At 45.5% G+C, this 23,053-nt stretch overlaps 1 protein-coding gene across 1 annotated transcript; it reads left to right on the top strand.

The window, feature by feature from the left end:
- The first annotated feature begins 219 nt into the window (after positions 1–219).
- Positions 220–22,987, top strand: podxl2 (podocalyxin-like 2). Its single transcript, XM_048255517.1, has 9 exons — positions 220–816; positions 8,736–9,052; positions 14,133–14,635; positions 14,671–14,970; positions 15,697–15,771; positions 18,390–18,546; positions 18,781–18,842; positions 19,345–19,524; positions 20,200–22,987. Exons 2-9 carry the CDS (start codon positions 8,998–9,000, stop codon positions 20,443–20,445), a joined length of 1,578 nt encoding a protein of 525 aa, XP_048111474.1. The 5' UTR covers positions 220–816; positions 8,736–8,997; the 3' UTR covers positions 20,446–22,987.
- Positions 22,988–23,053: the final 66 nt, after the last annotated feature.

Below are 23,053 nucleotides of genomic sequence, written 5' to 3'. Positions count from 1 at the left end.
TTCTATATCCATAACTACACAGTTGCTTATTGAGAAGCCATTACAATAATTTGAGCCTTGCAAAATGTTTATGAATGTAATACATTTTTAATATTGTTTTTTGGTCTTTCGGTTCGCCTCTGCGACTCAGGCATACGTGATATTCCTCTGTCGCACAGCACTCACACGGACTGTAGTTAGGACCCTGAATCGTTTTCTGCTGCGTTGCAGTGTGCCGTCTGCCTGCAGACACTGCGCAAGGATTGAAGTGTACTCCAGACCTCCGCTGTCAAATCCTTGGCGCTTTAGAGTAGCCTAGCCTTCTACTTAATTAAGGGACACTGATGACGGGGTGTTTTCTTCCCCTTTTACCCAATTCCTTATAATCTCAAAATCGCACATATTTAGATTTTGAGAGAATAGGCTGAGCTTAAGGTCCGCTTCCCGTGTATCTATGTATGGCTGATCGATTTATCCACGGAGGAAGAAGTCATTTGTGTAGTTTAGATTGAAGTGCTTGGCACTGACAGGCTGACATCCTTGATATATAAGGTCACCAACTCCGAGCGCAACTGAGATGCACAACGTTAGCACTGCCAGTAGCCTACCGCCATTCACAACGCGCAGCGACTTGTTCAGTAAGCTGGTGGAACCCATACAGTCGTAAACGTGCCAGATATGAGTTTCTCCGGGGCATCACACACTGTTTTAATAGCCGACAGTAACGGACGCCTCCAATTAGCCCGATTTTGTAATTAATTTATGTGTGACTGATTTTCAAAATATAATCATCTGCAAGCATGTCTGGTGTTTACTCCATCTACAAGCTCTTGATCGGTAAGTAGCCTAACTTATATTTTGTTAATTGCAGTTCTCTTAGTCATGCTGATTTGCTGATGATTTCTCAAACGTTGCCTTTTTGCTACTGCGCGTCTATAGTCTATAGGCGAGTAGGCAGCAGAGAGTGGATAATTCAATGTTTATTTATTTGATCTTGAGAGTGTGTCTGTTATTGGAAATGTAGGCTAGCCTGTATTTCATGTAAATGAGGTGAATCCGTTATGAAGGGCTCATTCAGCGAGACACCAAACACAATGCTCTTTTTCATGCAGTTTGGCAATATGTGCAGTCATATTTTTAAACGGATCAGTATTCTGTATTGACCAGTGTCATGTGTAGCATGGAACTGCAGGCTATACTGAATATGTTTGACAGGGGTGTCAATGAATCATGCACAGCATGATTGGCGGACTATCGGCGTGTTTTTGTGTAGCAGTGACGTTTTATGTTTGTTTCCGTAGGCTATAGCCTGTTTTTTTGTTTGTTTAGAAGACATGTCCTGATGCATGTCTTCAGTGCTCACATTTCCTGAGCAACTACCAGTTACTCATTGTTTTTGCTGTTTTTATTAGGCCTATTTGTTTTCAGTAAACTATGTTAAAAACTTTAGGCATGTATTCGACAGAGAAAGAGATCAAGAAAAAATATACATCAACATACTCCTTTCTGTCTGTGACTCCTAATCTTTATTTATTGCATTTCTCAAAACGTGATATTCACAAAGCACTTGGACTTGCAGTGGCACAGTGCAGCGCATCTCGCTGTTAATCTTTGATCAAGCCAAGACGCGCCCTAGCCTTGTTGGAAACAGCTGTTCTGCTCCCTCGAGAAGTGAAAATGATTCAAATGGCCAGGCCACGTGAGTCTCAAACGGATCTAGACCAAATCAGTTCTGACTCGGCTCGGTGTCAGCTGCTGCCTGCCGGTCCATTGTGTTGTTTTTTGCTGACCTACATCTGCAGGTGCGCAGAGCCCAGTTCAAGCAGAGATGCTGCACACCTCACTGCTGCTTCTGCGGCGGCTTTTAGCCCAGACCCCCACCAGAGCGCAACCCAGGCCCTGCGTCCATCCGATACAGAAACTCAGCTAGTCAGTCTATGAAGGGGACTGACTGCTATGGGAGCAAAGCACACGTTGTCAAGTTGTTAAATCAATAATTATTTAATGTGAGATATTAGACAGCAACGTCAGACTAACTATTTTTATGTTAAACTGTTAATCAGCTTATCATGCAGTCTCGGAGTACACATTGTGGAAACGATTTGCCATAGTGTGTGTATGGGAGTCAGATGTGCTTTGCAGCCAAAGCTGCATGCTGGTTTTAGCCTGTGAGATTTGATATGGAGATGAGGATTCAGAGCTGCCACTTTTGGTTTCGACTTCTCTCATCCTTCTTGGGATGGAGCCAGCTTACTAGAGGGGGCCGGATCATTTCCTTTCTATAAGCAAACCATTTTGCACATCATCATGCAGAATATGCACAAAAAGGAAAGGAAATCGTGTTAAGGTGTATCGTTGAACCTTATCTCATTTGGGGTTTGCTAACTTAGACTCCCTTTGGCTTTTCCCATGCAGGGATTTGCAGTGTTTATTCAACCAGCCTCCTAGTTAATGTATAGGGATGCCTTCCACACTCACACACTCACACATTGAGGGCAGCCGTGGCCTACTGGTTAGCACTTCGGACCTGTAACCGGAGGGTTGCCGGTTCGAACTCCGAGTAGGCACGGCTGAAGTGCCCTTGAGCAAGGCACCTAACCCCTCACTGCTCCCCAAGCACTGCTGTTGATGCAGGCAGCTCACTGCGCCGGGATTAGTGTGTGCTTCACCTCACTGTGTGTACACTGTGTGCTGTGTGTGTTTCACTAATTACGGATTGGGATAAATGCAGAGACCAAATTTCCCTCACGGGATCAAAAGAGTATATATACTTATACTTATACACACTCCACGCCTCCTCTAATTAATGTATAGGGATGCCTTCCACACTCACACACACTCCACAGCCCTGCGATTCACACATGTCTGTGCCACTGCTTCTGCCATACAGTCTATGGCTTCTGCAGTCAAACCAGTGCAGTGCTGCCAGCCAGGCGCTGTAAATCTCCCCTCTCATCTCCCTGAGCCAGAGCCCATGCTGCAGGACCGGCAGGTAGCCCAGAGCAGTCATCTCTGGCCAGGCGAGTTCAGGGCTCAGAGCCCACCACTCAGCAGCCTACAGTTGATGGAATGCACACTACCTTTTTGCTCTTTTATCAGCTGTCTTTGGTCTCTTTAGCACTTTTAGCACAGTTACATTTAAAACATTGCTAAGTTTTCTCTGTTCTTTTATCAGCTCATTTTGTAACCAGACTAGCTAAGAGCTTATTTAATCTCAATTGAGAATTGGTCTGGTGTTAGACAGGTTATTTGTAAAGTCTTTTGAATTAGAATTACCATTATGTTTAGATAAACTTGCCTAGGCTAGACTATAGCCTTGGCTTGGCTTGGCTTGCTTTGCTTTGCTTTGTGTTGCTTGCGGCCCTGCAGCACCGTGCAGCTTTATTCAGCTCAGGCAGAATGTCCATTCATCAGCCGCCCCCCAGTCCGAGCCGTCCAGGGTCTGCTCCCAGCTGGACACAGATCAATTTTAAACAGGCTGTGACCGAGAGGTAGGGAAAGATGGAAATGGCAAAAACAGAGGGGAAAAAAGATTCATTGGATCAATATGAGAGCTGTGCGTGTGTGTGTGTGTGTGTGTGTGTGTGTGTGTGCGTGTGTGTTTGTGTGTGTGTGTGTCTGCAGTAGTATTGCAGTGATGCAAAGTACCACCTGTTTCTTTAGGCTGATTTGTTGTTGACTTTTTTAACGGTTTAACAGGAACCACCCATAGGGAAAAATGACCCACCTTTGGATAAATGGCTGTTTGAAATATGCAGTATGTCTTATTTACCTTGTTCACCTCCTGTTTGCCTTTGTTTATGTTTGCACAGTTGACTGAAGTATCTTGTCTGCATCGACAGAATTGTCTTGTCTGTTAATTAATCATCCGATTGGATGAGTTATTATTAAGAGGCACTTCCCTTCCTTGCAAAGGAAATGAATTGGTCGGCCTGCACAGATTAAAGCCCATTGAGGGAGACATCTTGTCTGGCTCTGGCTCAGAGTTCTCTTATGCAAGCAGGTGGAGCAGCTGTCGAGGGCTGCATCTCTGATGATAAGGAACCTGCGTCTGTGAAGAGAGATGGATTATTTTGGAGGATGGTGTGAATGCCTGTTCTCTATTAGTTCCCATTCTAATATGGCACAGTCTGTTTCGCTGTATCATCCTTGACAGAGAAGATGAGTACATTTAGTTCTACCCACTAAACGGTCTTGTCTTTATATTAACTCTGTTAAAATGTTGTCATGGGGTAAAATGGGTATTCATTGTAAAGGTATTTAAAATGCTGTTTACACTAGATTTTGTGCCTAAGGAAATTGTGCATGGGCTTATTCTCCGTTTGCTGAATTCATATGCGACGGCATGAATGATGAAATGCTGTGCAAAACCAAGTCCATGATTCCCAGCAGCTCTGAAGCCAGATGAGTGACCCTAGAGACAGCCCAGCGAATAACCACCTCTCTTTTCTCTCCGCTGCACACCATCCCAGTCACTCACCCAACTCTAATCAAGGCAGCTGGTCTGGCCAGAGCTACACTCTGGGGGCATGAACATGGGGCTCATGAACCTACCCCCATAGTGTAGCACTGTAGCTGCCTGGCAGCTCTAGCTGTTGGCTACAGCAACTCGAGCTAGGTAGAACCGATTGTTTTCGGGTTTTTTCCATCCTGACAGGACTTGGTGACCTCAAGAAACAGAGATCTATGTGAAAAATTGCCAGAATTCTCCTTTAAAGGGACACCAGGCAAGCCTGATGCTTTTTCTCTACGAAACTCCCCCTCGCTCGGTCTGAAGCTCTTTTCCTTTTCTTTGCATCTTCCGTCAAGGGTTTTCGCTGCTTCTTCGCTGGCTCTGCCATTATACACACGTTTGCAACAATCGCTAGCGTTTCGTTAGCCTCCCTCTGTGCTGTGGATGCAGGATGGAAACTGAAACTGCTTCGGTTAGCCGGGTGCGATACACTGAACTTACAAGCGGGATATTCTTCCTACAGGCAGTAGGGCGAGAGAGTCTTCATTCGCCCTGTAATGAGTCATTTAACCATATACCGACTTACGAAGATGAGTAATTAACACGAAAACTTTGCCTGGTGTCCCTTTAATGTAAACAAAATCATGCTCCCAGTCCTGCTCATGAGAGCTTTTGATTTGAACACAGGGGCTTTTAAGTCCCGTTCCAGCACTCGCCAATCACTATATTTAGTCTATACAACATATCCCTGCTCCTGATGAGGTATACAGAATAGGGAAAGATAGAAAACACAGATACACTCATTAGGAACAGGATTGAAAACCACCACCTTAATGGATCAGGTGGGAGATCTGTAGTGGACCGCTAAGCTACCACCCACCATCCCCAGAACCCTCTGAGACTGGTCAGATCGGTGGAGAAAGCAACAGCACTGAGACGCTTCTACTCTAATGGAGCTGGTGGTTGATCTGCACACATCAGATGCCCGTCCTCTCCAGCCTCTGATGTCTGTAATCGCGGGCAGACAGACAGCTTGGTTAGTGTGTCAGTAGTGTGAGACAGACAGCTTGGTTAGTTTGTAGTGTGACACAGACAGCTTGGTTTGTGTGTCAGTAGTGTGTCTCTGATGTTCTGAGTAATCACTGGCAGACAGACAGCTTGGTTAGTGTGTCAGTAGTGTGAGACAGACAGCTTGGTTAGTGTGTCAGTAGTGTGTCTCTGATGTTCTGAGTAATCACGGGCAGACAGACAGCTTGGTTAGTGTGTCAGTAGTGTGTCTCGTCACGCAGGCTGTCCGTCTGGAGTTAGTTTGCCCTTGATGGCGGAGAGTGTAGAGCAGAGCCTGTCAGCGCCTTTCCCAGCCATGCCTGATGGGTGTGTTGGGCTGCCACGCTAAAGCAGGTCATCCTGGCGGGAAGGGCTCACTCATGCAGATCAGAGATGCTGAGGGATGTCCTCACGTTAACACATGACAGCACTGCCATTCTCGGGCTATTTTTAGAATCACACTCAAGGATGCACTGTCCACCTTTGCCATCTCCTGTCCTGGACAAGCACGCAATCTACTGTTTACTGTATCTGGAGGGTTGATAAGGCAGAGGTAGGACTGTTTAAGGTAAGAGTGTTTTTTTAAATAAGGTTTCAACCATACACAAAGCACAAAAACAGCAGACACGGAAGACAGACCATAACAAATGAAATGGAAATCAAAGAACACCACCACATTAAAACAAACAAACAAACAAGCAAACAACAGAGGTGTCCATAGAGTCATAATACCTGTTATCCCGAGCTAAAGGGCATTTTCATCTGTTCAACATATGAAAAAAAAGGATGCCATACTGCTTCAAATTTCCCCTTGGATCCATTCAGTGAGTGTCCTCTTTTCAATCTTAAGAAAAAAAACATGACTTCAGGAGGGAGGTATCCAGAGTGAGAGCATTCTGTAGGGCAGGGGTCTCCAACAGGTAGCTCGCGAGCTGCCAGTAGCTCCCCACCTGTTTCTAAGTAGCTCTTCAAAAGGTTTGAGGAAGATGTTCATAAATCTGATAACCCAGCAACATTCCTATGAAATCAAATTCACAGTCTACAAAGAGAGAAGGTAAATGAGTTGAAAGGAACCTTTAAAAAGCATGCAAATCTTATTCAGTGGTTTTGCTATGGGTGAAATTACATGGCATGCTCTCGGCCATGTCCATTTTGTCCATGTAGCTCAGAGGAAAACAGGTGGGAGACCCCTGCTGTAGAGGGTCCTCTCACATAGGTGACATTTATAATATCGAGACGTCTTCTTCTTCTAACTCTTTCATTCATCTCTGACTGACTCTCCTGCACTCCCTTCAACCTCCTCAGATGTCAGGCACTTCTGTGGCATAAAACTGAGGCGTGGTTTCAAAGAACTTGTCACTTGCTATCTCCTCGTTGATCAGCTATTAGAGCTCATATGGTGCCTCACTTACATGTAGCCTTGAAAAGAAAAGCGTCTTCCAGAGCTGCGTACTGCATGTACTGTGACAGTTGATGGTGATGATGATGATGATGATGCAGAGGAAGATGGGAGTGGATACGTTTCTCTCACCCGGCAGGTCACCGTGATCTCTGGGATGAATGGGACTCGGAGATTCATCGGTGAGGTTTAGTATTACTGCAGGACATCACTACATCACGAAGGGGATCACTCTGTAGATTCTCTAATCTCTCAGTCTGATGACACACTACGGAACACTTTAGGTCTCTATGTGTAACATGGCCATCAAAGAAGAAAAAAGACGCTTGTGTTGTGTTATTAATGGTTTGTTCTGCATTGACAGTCATGCAACAAATAATTACATAGGAATTGTTCTCACCACGTTTATGACTCATGAGGCCACCTCAACACACACTGATCCCCAGGCTCCTCTCCGGAAGGAAGAATGATTCATTGAGGCTGAAGTTAGTTGCACAGAATAGTGATTCTTTTGAACAGCACTGTCCAGACATTTATCAGTAGCTAGGTAGTTGTGTGACATCAGCCATAGTTCCATATAGACCCTTTCAAGAGAGTTCCATTATCAGCATCATAGTTGGCCCCACAAGACTTCCTTTTTAACATTCCATATGTTATCTTAATGCAGAGGAAGTAGATTGGGGCCCAAATAGAATGTTCAAGCATTGTTTTTGTTTTTATTGTTGAAAGGGACTATATGGGGTACAACACTCCCCATCCCATAAGGGGCCAGGGAGACACTCCCAGCTCTCAGGGATCCCCAGTAGGGAGAGTGATTGGGTTTTAGCTGAAGACAGTTTGACGGTCAGCCGGCCGCTGCAGGTCTGGCTGTAGCATCGTCTTTGGCTGCAGGAGGCAGTCCGGTGACTCAACAGAAACCAGCCGCTGCCAGAGCGGAGGTCAGAGCTGTCTGTGTGTCTGTCTGGAGAGAGGCATCTCCACATGTATGTCTGGCCAGAGAGAGAGAGAGAGAGGAAGATATCTAAAAGAACATGATATGTATATTCATCTGTCTTGATTTTGAAAGGAATACTCTTATGCATACATGTCCGTGTGTGTGGTGGCTGGAGATTATATACCGGGCGGACCCCCTAGTGTATGGGGGGTTTTAGATGGGGGGGGTGGATTAATCTGGTTTTATTCAGCCATCTGTGACTAAGACAAAGCAGGGGGTTGGGGGGGGACGTCTTTGAGCAGGTTAGGCTCCTCGCTTGGCAGGAAGTGCTTATCCTACACCCATCTGTCTAAGTCTTATTTCCTGCAGACCTCTGACTGAGATTGAACCTGCCCAGTTTCTCCAGCATAATTCTGATGTATTCGTTCTCTCTACGTGTGATGCACATCAAATGTACTTGTGCAATGAGACAGCTATTCTATTGCGTAGCACGTGAACATTTGTATGATGCTATGTGGAAGCACAATAGTAGAATGAAAGCACATGAATGCTAGTTATGATGGCAAGATTTGAATTGCTATAAATGACCAGAAAGAAAATGGCCAGAAAACATGAGTTTTAATTCTTTAAACCTAAGACATTAAGTTTCTTTTGAACGTTAGATTTCTGCCCATCCCATAATGCTCCCATGCAGCTGTTTTTTCCTGCTCCCACAATGCTTTACTGCAGTCTGTGACCTCTCTGTTCCCCTTCCCTGTCATGTCTTCTTTCTCACCCGACTTTTTTTCTCTCCTTCCCTTTGTTTTTCTCTCTCTCTTTTTCTCTCTTATCTCTCTCACACACACACTCTCTTTCTCTCTCTCTCTCTCTCTCTCTCTCTCTCTCTCTCTCTCTCTCTCTCTCTCTCTCTCTCTCTCTTTTAGGCTCTCTGTTCCTGCTGCTGGTGCAGTCTGGGAGTTTGAGGGAGTCCTCCAGTCTCCAGCTCTTCCCCGACCACCAGCCCCCGTCCACCCCTATCACCACCCCCCATCCTCCTCCTCATCCTCGGCTGCCGCCCTCACCCCTGACGACCAGGCTGAGCTCCTGCCAGCAGACCGTGACCCCAAGCACGTCCCCGGCTTCCTGGAGAGCTCGCAGGAGTCGGGCTTCTACAGCGAGGACAGCGAGGAGAACAAGCCCTCCCAAATGTCTGTGCATCTCTGGGATAACTCCACCGGCCTGGACTCGGAGTCACTCATAGGTGGGCATCTCAATGTTTATTATTTACTCTGTTTACTTTGTTTACATTCTTACTTTAACTGTTTTTTACCTTTTCACACACACACACACACACACACACACACACACAGTGAGTGACATCTTCTAGTCTCTTCCAGCCCCTATTTCTAAAGTAATACCTCCAGTGAAAGGCTGAATCACCCAGGCTGATTATTCATGAGAGTTCATGAGACACAGGCGCCGTGCCACCGTTGGCATGACAGATTTCTCCCCAAGAGTGCTGCCTGAATGTCAAAGCACCAATTACAGACAGAGATGCGGTGATTGAAGGGGCAAAGCACCAATTACAGACCGAAAGGGAGTGATTGAAGAGGCTCTCTGTGCTCATTAGCCACTGCCTGTATTCACCTCCGCCCCCGCTCCCCCTCCCAACAAAGATCTCTTCTTGGCTTTGTCTGTTTCTGTGCCATTTTACAAATCAAATCCAATCACAGATGTCTGTCGAGGGCCATGACTCCGCAAGCTTTTAGAAGGGTACGGGCACATTTATGTTAATGCAGTTTTTCTAAACGCGGCTGATTGTGGATAAGAAACTCACCCGAGGTTATGAATGTGGATGTCCCCTAAAATGATTGAGCCACTTATCTACACAGCAACGAAAGGGGAAAAGACACTAATTATTGAAAGTGGTCAGATAACATTTGTGCACTGACAGTGGGAATAATGTGAATGTCATTTTTTACTGCACATTCTGTCTTACCAAGAAGACCAAGTGTATGTGATAGAGAGAGAAGGAGAGATGGATATTGCTGAGAGAAGTGATAACTGAGTCCTGTGTGTGGCGTGTCGTGTGTCTGAAAATGTTGTAAACAAGCTATAATTATCACAGGACTGGACTGTATTCCGTTGTAGGGTTCTTGTGTCTGAAACAGAATTTCTGGTGAGTCTAGTCTCCTGTTTGCACCTGGCTGGAGTTATCAGTAGTCTCTGCTAATGCCAAGAAGATATTGATATCTTTCATCATTCAAACCAAAACTGTTGATGTTCGCTGACTTCTGACTGACAAGAGCACAACTAAGAGAAGCTCTTTCCATCCCCAAAAATCCATAATAGTCACATCTTATGATACTTGTTTGATTATTACATTGAAAGTGAGACTGACGAATGTTCTCCTGGATAGCTCTGATATTGGCGTACCAGACTTGTTTTACTATTCCACTGTGCACCAACAAGACCCAAATCAGTATAAAATATAGGGGTGGAATTTCCCCCAGGCTTTAATTATCCCTGCAGTGGATGCTGGTTGCTGATAATTGGATTTAGAAGCTTGTCTGAAAGCATTGGCACACTCAAGACTTTCTGAGTCTTAGCTTTTCCTCTGTTCTTCAGGCAAAAAATAGACGAGGCAAAAGAAGGAGAAAAGTAAAGGATTTTTCTGCCCATTCAGCGAATAGAAATGCAACATTTGGAAACAGTATATTTGGTGACGGGTGGTATTATCCTGCACCTACCCAAAAAGTTGATCATTAATATGATAAGAATGATAGTTAATTAATAGAAGATACAATTTTGCTCACATTTCTTCTCATATACTGCATATACAAACATTTTCTGTGGAGCAGTGGGTTAGCTAATGAACAATTAATGGCAGGTTTCAAGTCTTTTGCCCAGGGTTTCACGCACTTCGGTTTCAGAAGGTGCAGGGTAGACTGCTCATCACCCAGGGCTTGTGTGCTTGTTGTGTAGTTGATGTGCTGTGTGTACTGCCCCTTCTGTGGGTCTCTCTGTGGGTGTGTCTGTGTGTGTTGTGTTGTTGATGTGCTGTGTGTACTGCCCTTTCTGTGGGTCTCTCTGTGGGTGTGTCTGTGTGTGTTGTGTAGTTGATGTGCTTGTGTGTACTGCCTTTTCTGTGGGTCTCTCTGTGGGTGTGTCTGTGTGTGTTGTGTAGTTGATGTGCTGTGTGTACTGTCCTTTCTGTGGGTCTCTCTGTGGGTGTGTCTGTGTGTGTTGTGTTGTTGATGTGCTGTGTGTACTGCCCTTTCTGTGGGTCTCTGTGGGTGTGTCTGTGTGTGTTGTGTAGTTGATGTGCTGTGTGTACTGCCCTTTCTGTGGGTCTCTCTGTGGGTGTGTCTGTGTGTGTTGTGTAGTTGATGTGCTGTGTGTACTGCCCTTTCTGTGGGTCTCTCTGTGGGTGTGTCTGTGTGTGTTGTGTAGTTGATGTGCTGTGTGTACTGCCCTTTCTGTGGGTCTCTCTGTGGGTGTGTCTGTGTGTGTTGTGTTGTTGATGTGCTGTGTGTACTGCCCTTTCTGTGGGTCTCTCTGTGGGTGTCTGTGTGTGTTGTGTTGTTGATGTGCTGTGTGTACTGCCCTTTCTGTGGGTCTCTCTGTGGGTGTGTCTGTGTGTGTTGTGTTGTTGATGTGCTGTGTGTACTGCCCTTTCTGTGGGTCTCTCTGTGGGTGTGTCTGTGTGTGTTGTGTAGTTGATGTGCTGTGTGTACTGCCCTTTCTGTGGGTGTGTCTGTGTGTGTTGTGTTGTTGATGTGCTGTGTGTACTGCCCTTTCTGTGGGTCTCTCTGTGGGTGTGTCTGTGTGTGTTGTGTTGTTGATGTGCTGTGTGTACTGCCCTTTCTGTGGGACTCTCTGTGGGTGTGTCTGTGTGTGTTGTGTTGTTGATGTGCTGTGTGTACTGCCCTTTCTGTGGGTCTCTCTGTGGGTGTGTCTGTGTGTGTTGTGTTGTTGATGTGGATGCTGTGCCCTGTGTGCTGCCCTTTCTGTGCGTTTCTCTGAGCGTGTCTTTGTGTTGGTGTGTGGATGCTGTGCCCTGTGTCCTGCCCTTTCTGTGCGTTTCTCAGGGATGTTTCCCTGGAGACGGTGATTAGCCTCACCCTGTTCATCAGCCACCGCCGGACAGCCTGGGGTCACTTCATCAATTCCAGCCGCGATGCTCAGCCCTTGTGTAATCTAACCTAAATCACTGTGTTTGTGTGTGTGTGTGTGTGTGTGTTTGTGTGCACTTCATAAAAAAACAGGGCTGCATGCGTCCCTGCAAGAATGGCCAGATTCGGCAGGAGACCCCACCTAGACTGCAGTAGATATTTGGAATAAGAAAAGAGCTTTGTTTTGTTCTTTAGACAGTATGCTGCAGTACATGGAGTTGAAATGAGAGTGAACATGAAAAAAGGATCAGGATGTTGAAAGGCCAACCTTCAGCTTAGATATTGTATATTGTTCCGAGCCACACATGGATTCAACCCATGAACATTGTATGGTTTATTATCTTTTCTTTCTTGAAGAAAATGTAGGCCCCAAAATATATTAGACCCATAGTGTGGGCCACAAAACGTATATAATATAACAGTATGCCCCCATGTTTATTAATGCACACTATTTCAGCCATACTGGACGCCAGAAGGGACCTAAGGCCATTCACAGTGTGTATGGAGACCATTCCTGTTCTTGTTTTTCCTCGCCTGAGGCCTGGTCTGCAGCGCCGTTTAGCGCTGGTGGATGACGATGCCAGACAGACCCGTCTGGGGACACAGATGGCAGGGGCAGGTGGTCGTGGCGCCGGGGGCCGGGTCAAGCACTGGGCACAAAGCAAGGCATCAACAGATCAGGCCAGGAATGTGCCCTCCGATGTGGAGCTGTGCCCAAGTCCGGCACCACGGCGCCAACAGAACCGGACTCATTAACATCTAACATCTTGTGACAGGTTAAAGACAGTCCGTAGCAGGGGGTCTTTTGTTACTAGCATGACAATGCTGAACACTGTGCTACCATTGCTTAAATCGATGCACTGGCACAGAAATAATGTTAGTTAGTATGGGTTTCTTTTTGCTACTTGCTGACTCTTTGCTGTAAGCTTGTTGTATGTTCACACTGAGAAGTAAGACTCTGTTCCATGAGTTAAAGTCCATATACTGGAATAGATTTTGAAATGTAGGGATGATTCTTTTTTTCTTTCTTTCTTCCTTTCTTTCTTCCTTTCTTTTCATATCCACTGCAGTAGTCTAGCTATTTTGTTTTTACATTACATTACATTACATTTAGCAGACACTTCTTGACCAAAGTGACTTACATATGTCAGCTATATTACAAGGGATCACATTGTCCCCGGAGAAACTTGGGGTTAAGTGCCTTGCTCAAGGGCACAACGGTGGAAGTCAGGAATTGAACCGACAACTTTCTGGCTACTGCATGCTAGCCCAGCTCCTTAACCACTACACTACCACTGTTTTGACTGCAGTAGTGGTGGAAACATTCTATTAGGTCCACTCTCATATATGTGTGTGTGTGTGTGTGTGAGAGAGAGAGAGAGATAGAGGTAGAGAGAGGGAGAGAGAGAGTGTGTGTGTGTGTGTGTGTGTGTGTGTGTGTGTGTGTGTGTGTGTGTGTGTGTGTGTTTTGAGGTGGTGTATGCTCAGCAGAGTGCAGCTAGCCATCGGTCCTGCTCCAGCGGTCTGTGCGCTGTGCTGAGCAGGCAAAGAGCTGGAGCCCAGCCAGCCAAACACGCCCAGTCCAGCCCTCCCAAGCCAACCCCTCAGCCCTGCTGCAGCCCTGCAGCCCTCAGCCCTCACCGTCACAAATCAACCTCTGAGAGGACCGCCGTTAATAATGACTGTGCCATCAGGCAGTGGAACCGCTCCTTGCAGAGATCCGGACCAGATGGCACAGGGCTAAGACGCACAGCTGGGCCGGCTCAGGCCCAGATACGGTCGGACCTGTGCCAGAGGGGTCCGCATCTTTCCCAGAGTCAGCAGCAGCAGCTGTCGGGATCGGGATGATATGTGTTCATCACTGAAGCCAACAAGCACTTAGCTTTGTGTGCAGTGTTGTCACATCACCAAGAAATGTATTTAGGGGTTCAATACAATTTACCTCTATTATAAAAGTACATCTCTAAATTATACTTCAAGTAATCATTAACCCCAAACCCACCCAATCCATTAGCACCTGTTGTGGCAGCACGGTCATTTACAAGAGGAGCACTGTACTATTTCATCACCGAGGTACCCAAGGATGCTTAAAAAAAAGGTGGTGTAAACAAAATGCCTCCTTTTAAAAGTCCTTTTTATTGTGCTATTTTGTTGTCTTCATTGCAGGGTACAGCGTTTCTCCTCTCCATTCCAACTCTTCCTCTCTTCCACCTGTTCCCCCATCCTCCTCCTCCTCCTCCTCCTCTCCCTCCCTGTCGCTGTCTGAGTCTGTGGACTCTGACCTCTGGGAGATGGACAGCGAGTCCAGTGGGGTCCTGTCTGAGCCCGCGTACGGCAGCCTGTCCCCGACAGACGCCACGCCGGTGGCCCAGTCCACTGTCAGGGACACCTCAGACGACAGTGGACCGCTGCTGGGACACCGGGGTGAGCAAGCCTGGAGGGGCGGCCCAGGGACAGCTGCTCCTGACGGGGCCTTCTCAGAGGAACAGCAGGGGGCCATGGTGGAGGAGGAGAGGAGCCTGGGCAGAGAGAGTGACGTGCCAATCCAGCTGCCCACCATCGCCGAGATGGGACCCATGCCCACAGGGGCCCCTCTGCAGCCGGAGGTTTCGGAGCACCATGGCACGGGGGAAGAGGTGGTGGGGAAGGAGGAGGAGGAAGGGAAGAGGACAGGATGATGCTTGCTCCTGTCGGAGGTGAGGAGGCGGAGGAGGAGGATGAGGATGAGGAGGAGAGGGGAGAGGAGATGGATGGGGAGGACAGGGAGTGGCTGGACAGCAGGGAGCGGACGCTGCACCACACGCCCCTCACCACCGTGCCGTCGTCCTCCGTCGTCCCCGCCGTGGTCTTCACCCAGGTGCCATGGCAACACCTGGGCCCCGGCGACGCTGACGCCGACGCCGACACCCAAGAGGAGCGCGAGCAGGAGTTGAGGCGTAGCAGCACCGACTACATGACCGACTCAGACCTCCTCAACCCACAGCTATCCCAGGAGGCCGTGCAGGTGAGGTCATGCACAAACACCACAAAAGGCTTTGATTGAAGCAGAAAATCTTCCACTCTATTTTTTATCTGCCTCTTAAGTAGCCTGGAAACCAGGGAAAAGAAATCGAGCGGAAGTACGTAGGCAGGCAGAGGCCAGGCCACCTCTTAAGTCCCACAAAATGAGAAAAATATGTTTTTTTCCTTTGGCGATGATATTAGCTTGTACGTCAATGAAAAAAAAATGAAAATTGCTTTGGATAAAAGCCTCTATGTGTAAATGTAAATGGCAATATAAATGCAATTGTAGAAATTGGCCGTTTGTGAAACAGACTCGGCTTAGCTCTGAGCCAGACCTGCTTCACTGTCAGTCACGATCTAGACTTAGCAAACAGTGCACTCATTATTTGTGTAAGCAGCCTGGTCTGCCTATAGCCTACTCTAGCTAGCTGAAGGTCTTTCAACACAGTTCTTACAAGCACTACCACATGGTTACATTTCAATGAACTCGTGACCTGCACCCTAGGAGATCAATCTAATCTGTCACACTTTGTTTTCAGGACTATTCAATTGACATGACTGGCCCGTCTTCTGAGATTAGCCTCTCTGCTTGTTACACACACACACATACACAGATGGAATTGGAGGAGATGTGTGTAGGTGTGGTTGATGTGAGAGAGCAGAGAGGAGTCATACAGATGCCTGTGGTGACTCACTTGTCCTTGTCCTCTACTGTCCCCCCCCTCAGGTGATCTGTGTGGAATGGAGCAAGCTGGCGGGACAGGGCTACGTCATCCTTAACATGACAGACAACTTGGACTGCGTGAGTACCTGTCCTGACACAACGCTGAATATTCTCCCAGGTGTTGTTGTTGTGTAAAGGGTGAGCATCTTTGCTCCACTTTTACTGCAATTTTCTGTTGCAAAGGCAGCCAGGCACCCAATTCTTTAGTTAGCTGCTGTGACTTTGTGAATAAGATTTTGTGTATGTGTGTGTGTGTGTGTGTGTGTGCGACTCGAAGAGCAGAGCTGCTGCATCATGACTAATGTTCGGAAGTAGCCAGCTGTCTCAGAGGTAGCTCTCATTCACTGCTCACTGCAGGCTTATCACCGTCTTCTATCTCCTTCTCCAGCTGTGTGTGTGTGTGTGTGTGTGTGTGTGTGTGTGTGTGTCTGCCTGCCTTGAAGAGGCCTGTAAGCAGAGCTGCTGCATCATGACTAATGTTCAGCAGGAGCCAGCTGTCTCACTCACTGCAGGTCCTGCTGCAGAGCTCTCAGAGCTGTGTGTGTGTGTGTGTGTGTGTGTGTGTGTTTGATGTCCTCCTTTGCAATTGTATTCCATCTATCGTCTTGGAAAATTGATCTGCACAAAAGTGAATCGCAAGTCAGCTGCATTGAATCAATTCAACACTGAGCAATGGTTCTGTAGACCACACTATCACTAATGTAAGCTGTCACTTTCATAAACAAACTTCCTTGGCAAACACACACTCACACACACACACACACACACACACACACACACAAACATACCTACACACATCTTTATGTTCTTATCCACGTGAAAGTGAAAAAGCACAGACAAATGTCAAACAAATGCCCACTCCATTACCCGCTTATGCACTTTCTGCCGCTGATCACTACACACACGCACGCACGCACGCACACACACACACACACACACACACACACACACACACACACACAATCTCTGCAAAAGCATGCCATTTTGATGAGTGAGACCTTTTGAATTCCCATCTAAGCATCAACACGTTCAGCATCTCTGGCAGACAAACAACCCAAAAGAGAGACAAAGGAGGTTCCTTAGACATTGTAGAGGAGAGATCCGATCAGAATAGCCCTAAACTCTACTGGGATCATTTAGAGAGACAGACAGACCAGAGCAGTTGTATACTAGGCTCATAGTGGGGACAGACAGACAGATCCGAACGGAACAGCTCTAAACTCTCCATATAGAGGAAAGACAGGCAGACAGACAGACACACAGGCCCTGGCAGAATTGTGGAGTTTGATGAATTGCAGCAACTTTGGAGAGAAGCAGACTCCACTAAATTTTCTGTCTAAAACATCTTCGTGCTATTTAATGAAGAGCGGTGAGTCATAACCACCACACTGCAGTATACAGCACACAGCACTGTGTGTGTGTGTGTGTGTGTGTGCGCGTGCGCGTGCGTGTGTGCGCGTGCGTGTGTGTGTGTTTGAGTGTATGTGATGCTGGATATGCTTTTGAGGTGCAGCATTATGCCTCCTGCTTTCCTAATTAGATTGATAGATATCAGGTTATTAACTAAGCATATGCTGACATCTAATCCAAATAAACAAATCAAATGCAAACGTGTGTTGCGAGCAAATCAAGTGCAAACACAGAGCTGTGTTGTAGATTAGACCTTCTGCTGTGTTCACCTGGAGAGGAGCCAGCACAGCACTTTGGACACGATTACTTACAAGAAATAATACAGGTGGATAGATTTCACTTTTTCTGCTCATATTCACACACACACACACACACACACACACACACACACACACACACACACAGCTCAGAGCGTACTGATCTGCAGGTATACACCCACACACCACCACATACACACACACAAATACAAATACACATACAGATACAAGCTTGTTTGAGTGCAATGGTCTGAAGGTGTGTGTGTGTGTCTGTGTGTGTGTGTGTGTGTGTGTGTGTGTGTGTGTGTGTGTGTGTGTGTGTGTGTGTAATAAAGTCTGCTGCAGAAGAGATGCGGGAAAAGGCAGCAGCCCCTCAACATCCAGCCCTATATTTAGCTGAGCTGAATCTGCAGATGTAAGACGGTGTTTGCCTGTTTCAGGAAACATCCTAGTGAGGGGCAGCTGGTGACCAACCACTGTCACTCACTGCAGCAGCGCTGGGGTTGCTAAACTTTTTCACCGTCACCGACTGACATTGACTAAACAGCATTTCTTTTTTTACAGCTAACTCTTTGAGAACTGTTTCAATGTTATATTACCTTATCTGTGCACTCAAAGAGGTTCACAAAGACACTGCATTAGCATGCACTGACATGACAGCAACTACAACTGTACACTTGCTCAGAAAATACAGTCCTCTCTTCAGAAGCACTTTCTATGCAGTGAAGTTCATTGGTTATATATGGTACATATTAATATGGTATATATATTATATATGGTATATATTAACAAACTCAGAGAATTTTAACAGCAGATCGACCAGCCACCGTCAAAGGCGCAGATCCTCTCTTTGGAAATGACTTTAACAGCAGATCGACAGCACGACAGCACATCAGCCCATCGTCAGTTACTCCTCTTACCACTTGTCTGTTAACAGGCAGCCTCCATACCTGGTAGTGGCTCTGTGGAGAGAGTGTTAACCGTGCTGTGATTACGTGTTGTGTCATGTGGTGTTGTGTCGTGCCGCAGGACGAGTTTCGCATGGAGAGCGGCGAGCGGCTGCTAGAGATGCTGGAGACGGCGTTCTCGCGGAAGATGAACAGCCCACAGGGCTCCTGGCTGATCTCCCTCAGCAAGCCCACGCGCCATGACCACGAGCTCCTCATGACCCTCGCCAGCGAGCAGGGTACGGTACTGTGTGTGTGTGTATTGGGGAATAAAACATAAAAAAAAAAAAAAAGTTATACGCATGACCCCCCTCTTAGATCTTCCAGTGATTCCAAGAGCTGTCTTGCAAAGCCCTGTCAGTCCACTTCAACTGGATCATTTTGTGTAATATGTACTATATAATATGTAATATTTATTATTATTATTATGACTAGGATACAGTCTCTTCACTAGAGCCATTTTGTTTCTTCAGGTGTTATTGCAACTAAGGATGTGCTCTCCATGTTGGGAGAAATTCGCAGAGGGCTGCGAGAGGTAAGACATCTGATACTTTATCAGGTTTATTTTACAAAACCCATCTCAGAATCTCAGAGCCTTGCGAAGGTTACAAAATAGAATCAGGCTTAAAATGGTTTCTCTTGCATGCATATAGTATGTACCCCCTCTGACATATCATACACAATTCTGATCTGTATCATTCACATGTACACATGGTATCTGCATAGAGACCCTTGGCATCTGCTTTATGTTTGTATGAGTTAGTGAATGATTCTATTTAGAGACTATTCGTTTGGTGAGATGAGATTCACCATTTTCTTTGCCTGATTTTAGCCATATCTGGGGTTTTTTTGTCAGACCTCTAAAATGTAACTCCTCCCCATCATTTAAAATAAAACATGATATAATATAATATAATATAATATAACATACACAGGTTCAAATCCCGACCCTGCACTTGCGAGTTTGTGTCACTTGGCATTTGTTATACCAGAGGCTTTAGTTTAAGATAATATAAATATGAATGTAATTTCTCCAGATTGGCATCCAGAACTACAGCAGTGCGACCAGCTGCCACGCCCGGCCTAGTCAGACCCGTAGCGACTACGGCAAACTCTTTGTGGTTCTGGTCATCATCGGGTCAGTGTGTGTGGTCATCATCGCCTCGGGTCTCATCTACATCTGCTGGCAGCGCCGTCTCCCCAAGATGAAAAACATGGTGAGAAACACACACACACACACACACACACACACACACACACACACACACACACACACACACACACTCACTCACACACTTTGCTTTCCTTACAATCTATTGGTGCATGCACATGTTGGTCATGTCTGATGGTTGTGGTTCTCACTATACAGTATGTAGAGCACTATAGCAACATAACAGGATAAGAGCCAGTTTGTTAAAGCTACAAGGACGAAACCACAGGCCATTTGTCTGGTTAATAGGTAAAGCCCAGATCTCCATATTTCACCATAAAAAGTTAAAAGGATAAAAGTATACCAACCAGCCTGAAACTATACAGGGGTCTGTGCATGAGTTACAAAAGAGCCAGGTAAAACGGTGTTGTCTGCTATGAACACAAATCAAAATGCATTCTGAAACAATAAAAACAAACCCACAATGAAAATCAGCATTCCACTACTATGTTCTTAAGCAGACAGATGAGCAAATCCACCGTAAACTCTAAATTCTACTTAAAGTAATCCTTGTTGGTTCAATCTACCGCAACTTCGGCCATTGTTAAGGCTACCCTTCAAACCCCTTCACCCCCCCCCCCCTCTTGGGGTGGTGTCATCCCATCTTTAATCTCTGTGTGTGTGTGTGTGTGTGTGTGTGTGTGTGTGTGTGTGTGTGTGTGTGTGTGTTCCCTAAAAAAAGTCACGTGGAGAGGAGCTCCATTTTGTGGAGAACGGCTGCCATGACAACCCCACTCTGGATGTAACAAGCGACAGCCATTCGGAGCTGCAGGAGAAGAAGTCGACTGCCAACGGGGTACCAGTAGGAGGTGGTGGCGGTGGAGGGGGAGGTGGTGGAGGAGTAGGAGGAGGTGGAGGCTGGCAGATCCTGGTCAACAAACCTGGCAAAGAGGAGGTGGACAACATGGAGGAGGATACACACCTCTAACCTGACACTAAGGGGCAGTAGCAGCACCCCCCCTCCAGATACATACACACACACACACACACACACACACACACACACACACACACACACACACACACACACACACACACACACACACAGGAATTCACCACCAACACTTCAACACAGCCCCTGCTACACAGTAACTAATAATAAAGATGCAGTTTGTGTTTTTTGTTGTGAAAAAATGAAAATGCCTCTATAGGCTGCTTACACTAATGACGTGATCTGAAGGTTAATAGTTGAATGTTGTTCCTCTGTCCCCTGCACACGTTAACACTTTTACGGCGTTTTTATGCATTTGTTGATGATGTAAAGGGCCCGTACAAATGCATGAAAAGGGCTGACACAGAGAAACGAGGAGTGTGCAGTTCTCAGTAGTGTGCTTTTAGAGCTATATAACCATTACACATCCAGAGAAACGAGGAGTGTGCAGTTCTCAGTAGTATGCTTTTAGAGCTATATAACCATTACACATCCAGAGAAACGAGGAGTGTGCAGTTCTCAGTAGTATGCTTTTAGAGCTATATAACCATTACACATCCAGAGACATTTTTCCTTTTTTTTTTCCCAACAAAAAACATCCAACTGCACTTCTATGATCAGTGTGTCACAGCACTTTGATAGTTTGTATTTCCGTGATCCTAATGCAGTTGCTGTCCTTAGTTTCATGTGCTTAGAAACTATCAAGTGTGTTCTCACTCTTTGTTACTCAGTACACACCGGTCATGGTGGTATATTAACCCTGTGTCATGGGCTGTGCATAATAAGGTATATCTAAATCAGTGTTTCTCAAACTTTTTCAGACCAAGGACCACTTAACCAATAAAAAAAAACTCACGGACCACTAGCTAAAAGAAAGAGTAAACCTACTACAACAGTATATTACACAATAGGCCTCCCACCTTCCTTTTTGTGTCAGAGGATTCATATGATTTAAACTGGCGTAGCTTACATAGGCATGTTGCAGAACTGTTTGGATTTGCATACAAGTTGGTTTAACCTTGCAAGATATTATATTTTATCATGTCTGCTCGCGGACCACTTGGGATAGATTGCAGACCACCAGTGGTCTCCGGACCACACTTTGAGAAACACTGATCTAAATGACGTTGGGATATGGCTGGAAACCAGACCCCAAACCCTCTGGCACTTATTATTGAAATTACCCTTGAATTTAAGTTGAAACATGGCCTTCTTGGGTTCAATGACATTTTATTCATTGGCACTGCTGCTGAAAGTGATTATTCCTTTCGCTCAAGCTGAATTGGACATTGTTTGGCTGCCTTTGATGCTCACATCCAAAGTCTTAATTACTATGAATAATAGTCATTATTGTTACGGTTTGTGCATTAACTATGCCTTAATTCCTGGGTCAGGGCTAGATCAGATGTGATGCAGGCAATTGTTTTAGTGGTACGTAATGAAAACTAAACTACATGAAAATCGGAGCATTGTCAAGCGTACAGAGTTTCTAACACATTTCCAGAGACATATCAGAATGTCAGGACTGCACAATACTCAGCTTAAATCTATTGATTTTTGTATTATGTAATGATAAAAGTAGCGTATATTATTGGACCTGGCTTTTTGCATTTTAATGTGTTGAATGCTTGATTGAATCACACATGCCTTGCTCCTTATTAAATGTTTGAATGGCTGTAGGTGTGCCACTTGGTTTCATATTGTATTCAATATGGATATATTCCATTGTACTCTTAAGAAGTAACTACATGCTGCAGAAAATAATTTTGGCTATTACTGCACCAGTGAGCCTGTAAATAAGAATCCAGTTGGACTATGTTCACTTTGTCATGGCGCTAGAGTGAAAGTCAACCATATCATTACTTAGTTGGGAATGAGACATGCATAACAAAGCACAGCCGTTCTTTATTAGCTCTTTAAGACTTACTTGTCCTAGCTTACTTAGGATTTCAAAAAAATGTGTCCAGTTATTCTGTCATTACTTTTTCAAAGAGAGAATATAAATGTGTATTCAGAATGATGTGTAGTGCTGCTGCCCTGTCCATAATGGTGATCACAGAACACAAGACCTGGGTTTTCAAATGTCTACAGAATCATTATAACTCTTTTAGCCCATAATATGGACTGCCATTGTTGTAACATGACAAACCAGGTTGTGACTGTTCGAATAGCTACATAGATATTTGAAGATTTAGACCCACATCAAGATGATGTGTTTTTTTTTTGTGATATGATAATCAGAACTTTCCCACTCTCTTTCCTGATCTACTTTTCATTTGTACATCACCATCTCTCCAGTAGCTTGCAAAGGGGTGGTCCATCTGAGACTGGGAAGATTATAGTACTGACATGTTAGGTTTAGGAAGCTCATGTTGAGAACTGACTGCAAATTGCACATTTTATTTATCTTTTTTACTTCAACTATTTTTGAGTTTGTACAAAATCTTTCAACCATTTACATTTGCTTTTAATGTTTAAGTATGTAACATAGAGTCAAAATTACTCTGAAGGCATAGACAATAAATGTTTGGAGAAACCATAACTTCTCTCACTTCTCTCTGTATCTCTGTACCATAATCTATACACTACTCAAAACAAGTACTGT

The sequence above is a fragment of the Alosa alosa genome, chromosome 10, assembly GCF_017589495.1.
Source record: "Alosa alosa isolate M-15738 ecotype Scorff River chromosome 10, AALO_Geno_1.1, whole genome shotgun sequence".
In the NCBI taxonomy this organism is placed as follows: domain Eukaryota; kingdom Metazoa; phylum Chordata; class Actinopteri; order Clupeiformes; family Clupeidae; genus Alosa; species Alosa alosa.
Note: the sequence above shows the minus strand (reverse complement) of the source record. Positions and strands in the feature narration are given on the sequence as shown.

Excerpts from the sequence above, each read along its gene's own strand:
- podxl2 (XM_048255517.1), top strand. The coding sequence starts at position 8,998 with ATGTCTGTGCATCTCTGGGATAACTCCACCGGCCTGGACTCGGAGTCA. Across the intron at positions 14,636-14,670 it reads AGGAGGAGGAAGGGAAGAGG|GCGGAGGAGGAGGATGAGGA; the intron begins ACAGGATGATGC and ends GGAGGTGAGGAG. Across the intron at positions 19,525-20,199 it reads TCCCCAAGATGAAAAACATG|TCACGTGGAGAGGAGCTCCA; the intron begins GTGAGAAACACA and ends CCCTAAAAAAAG.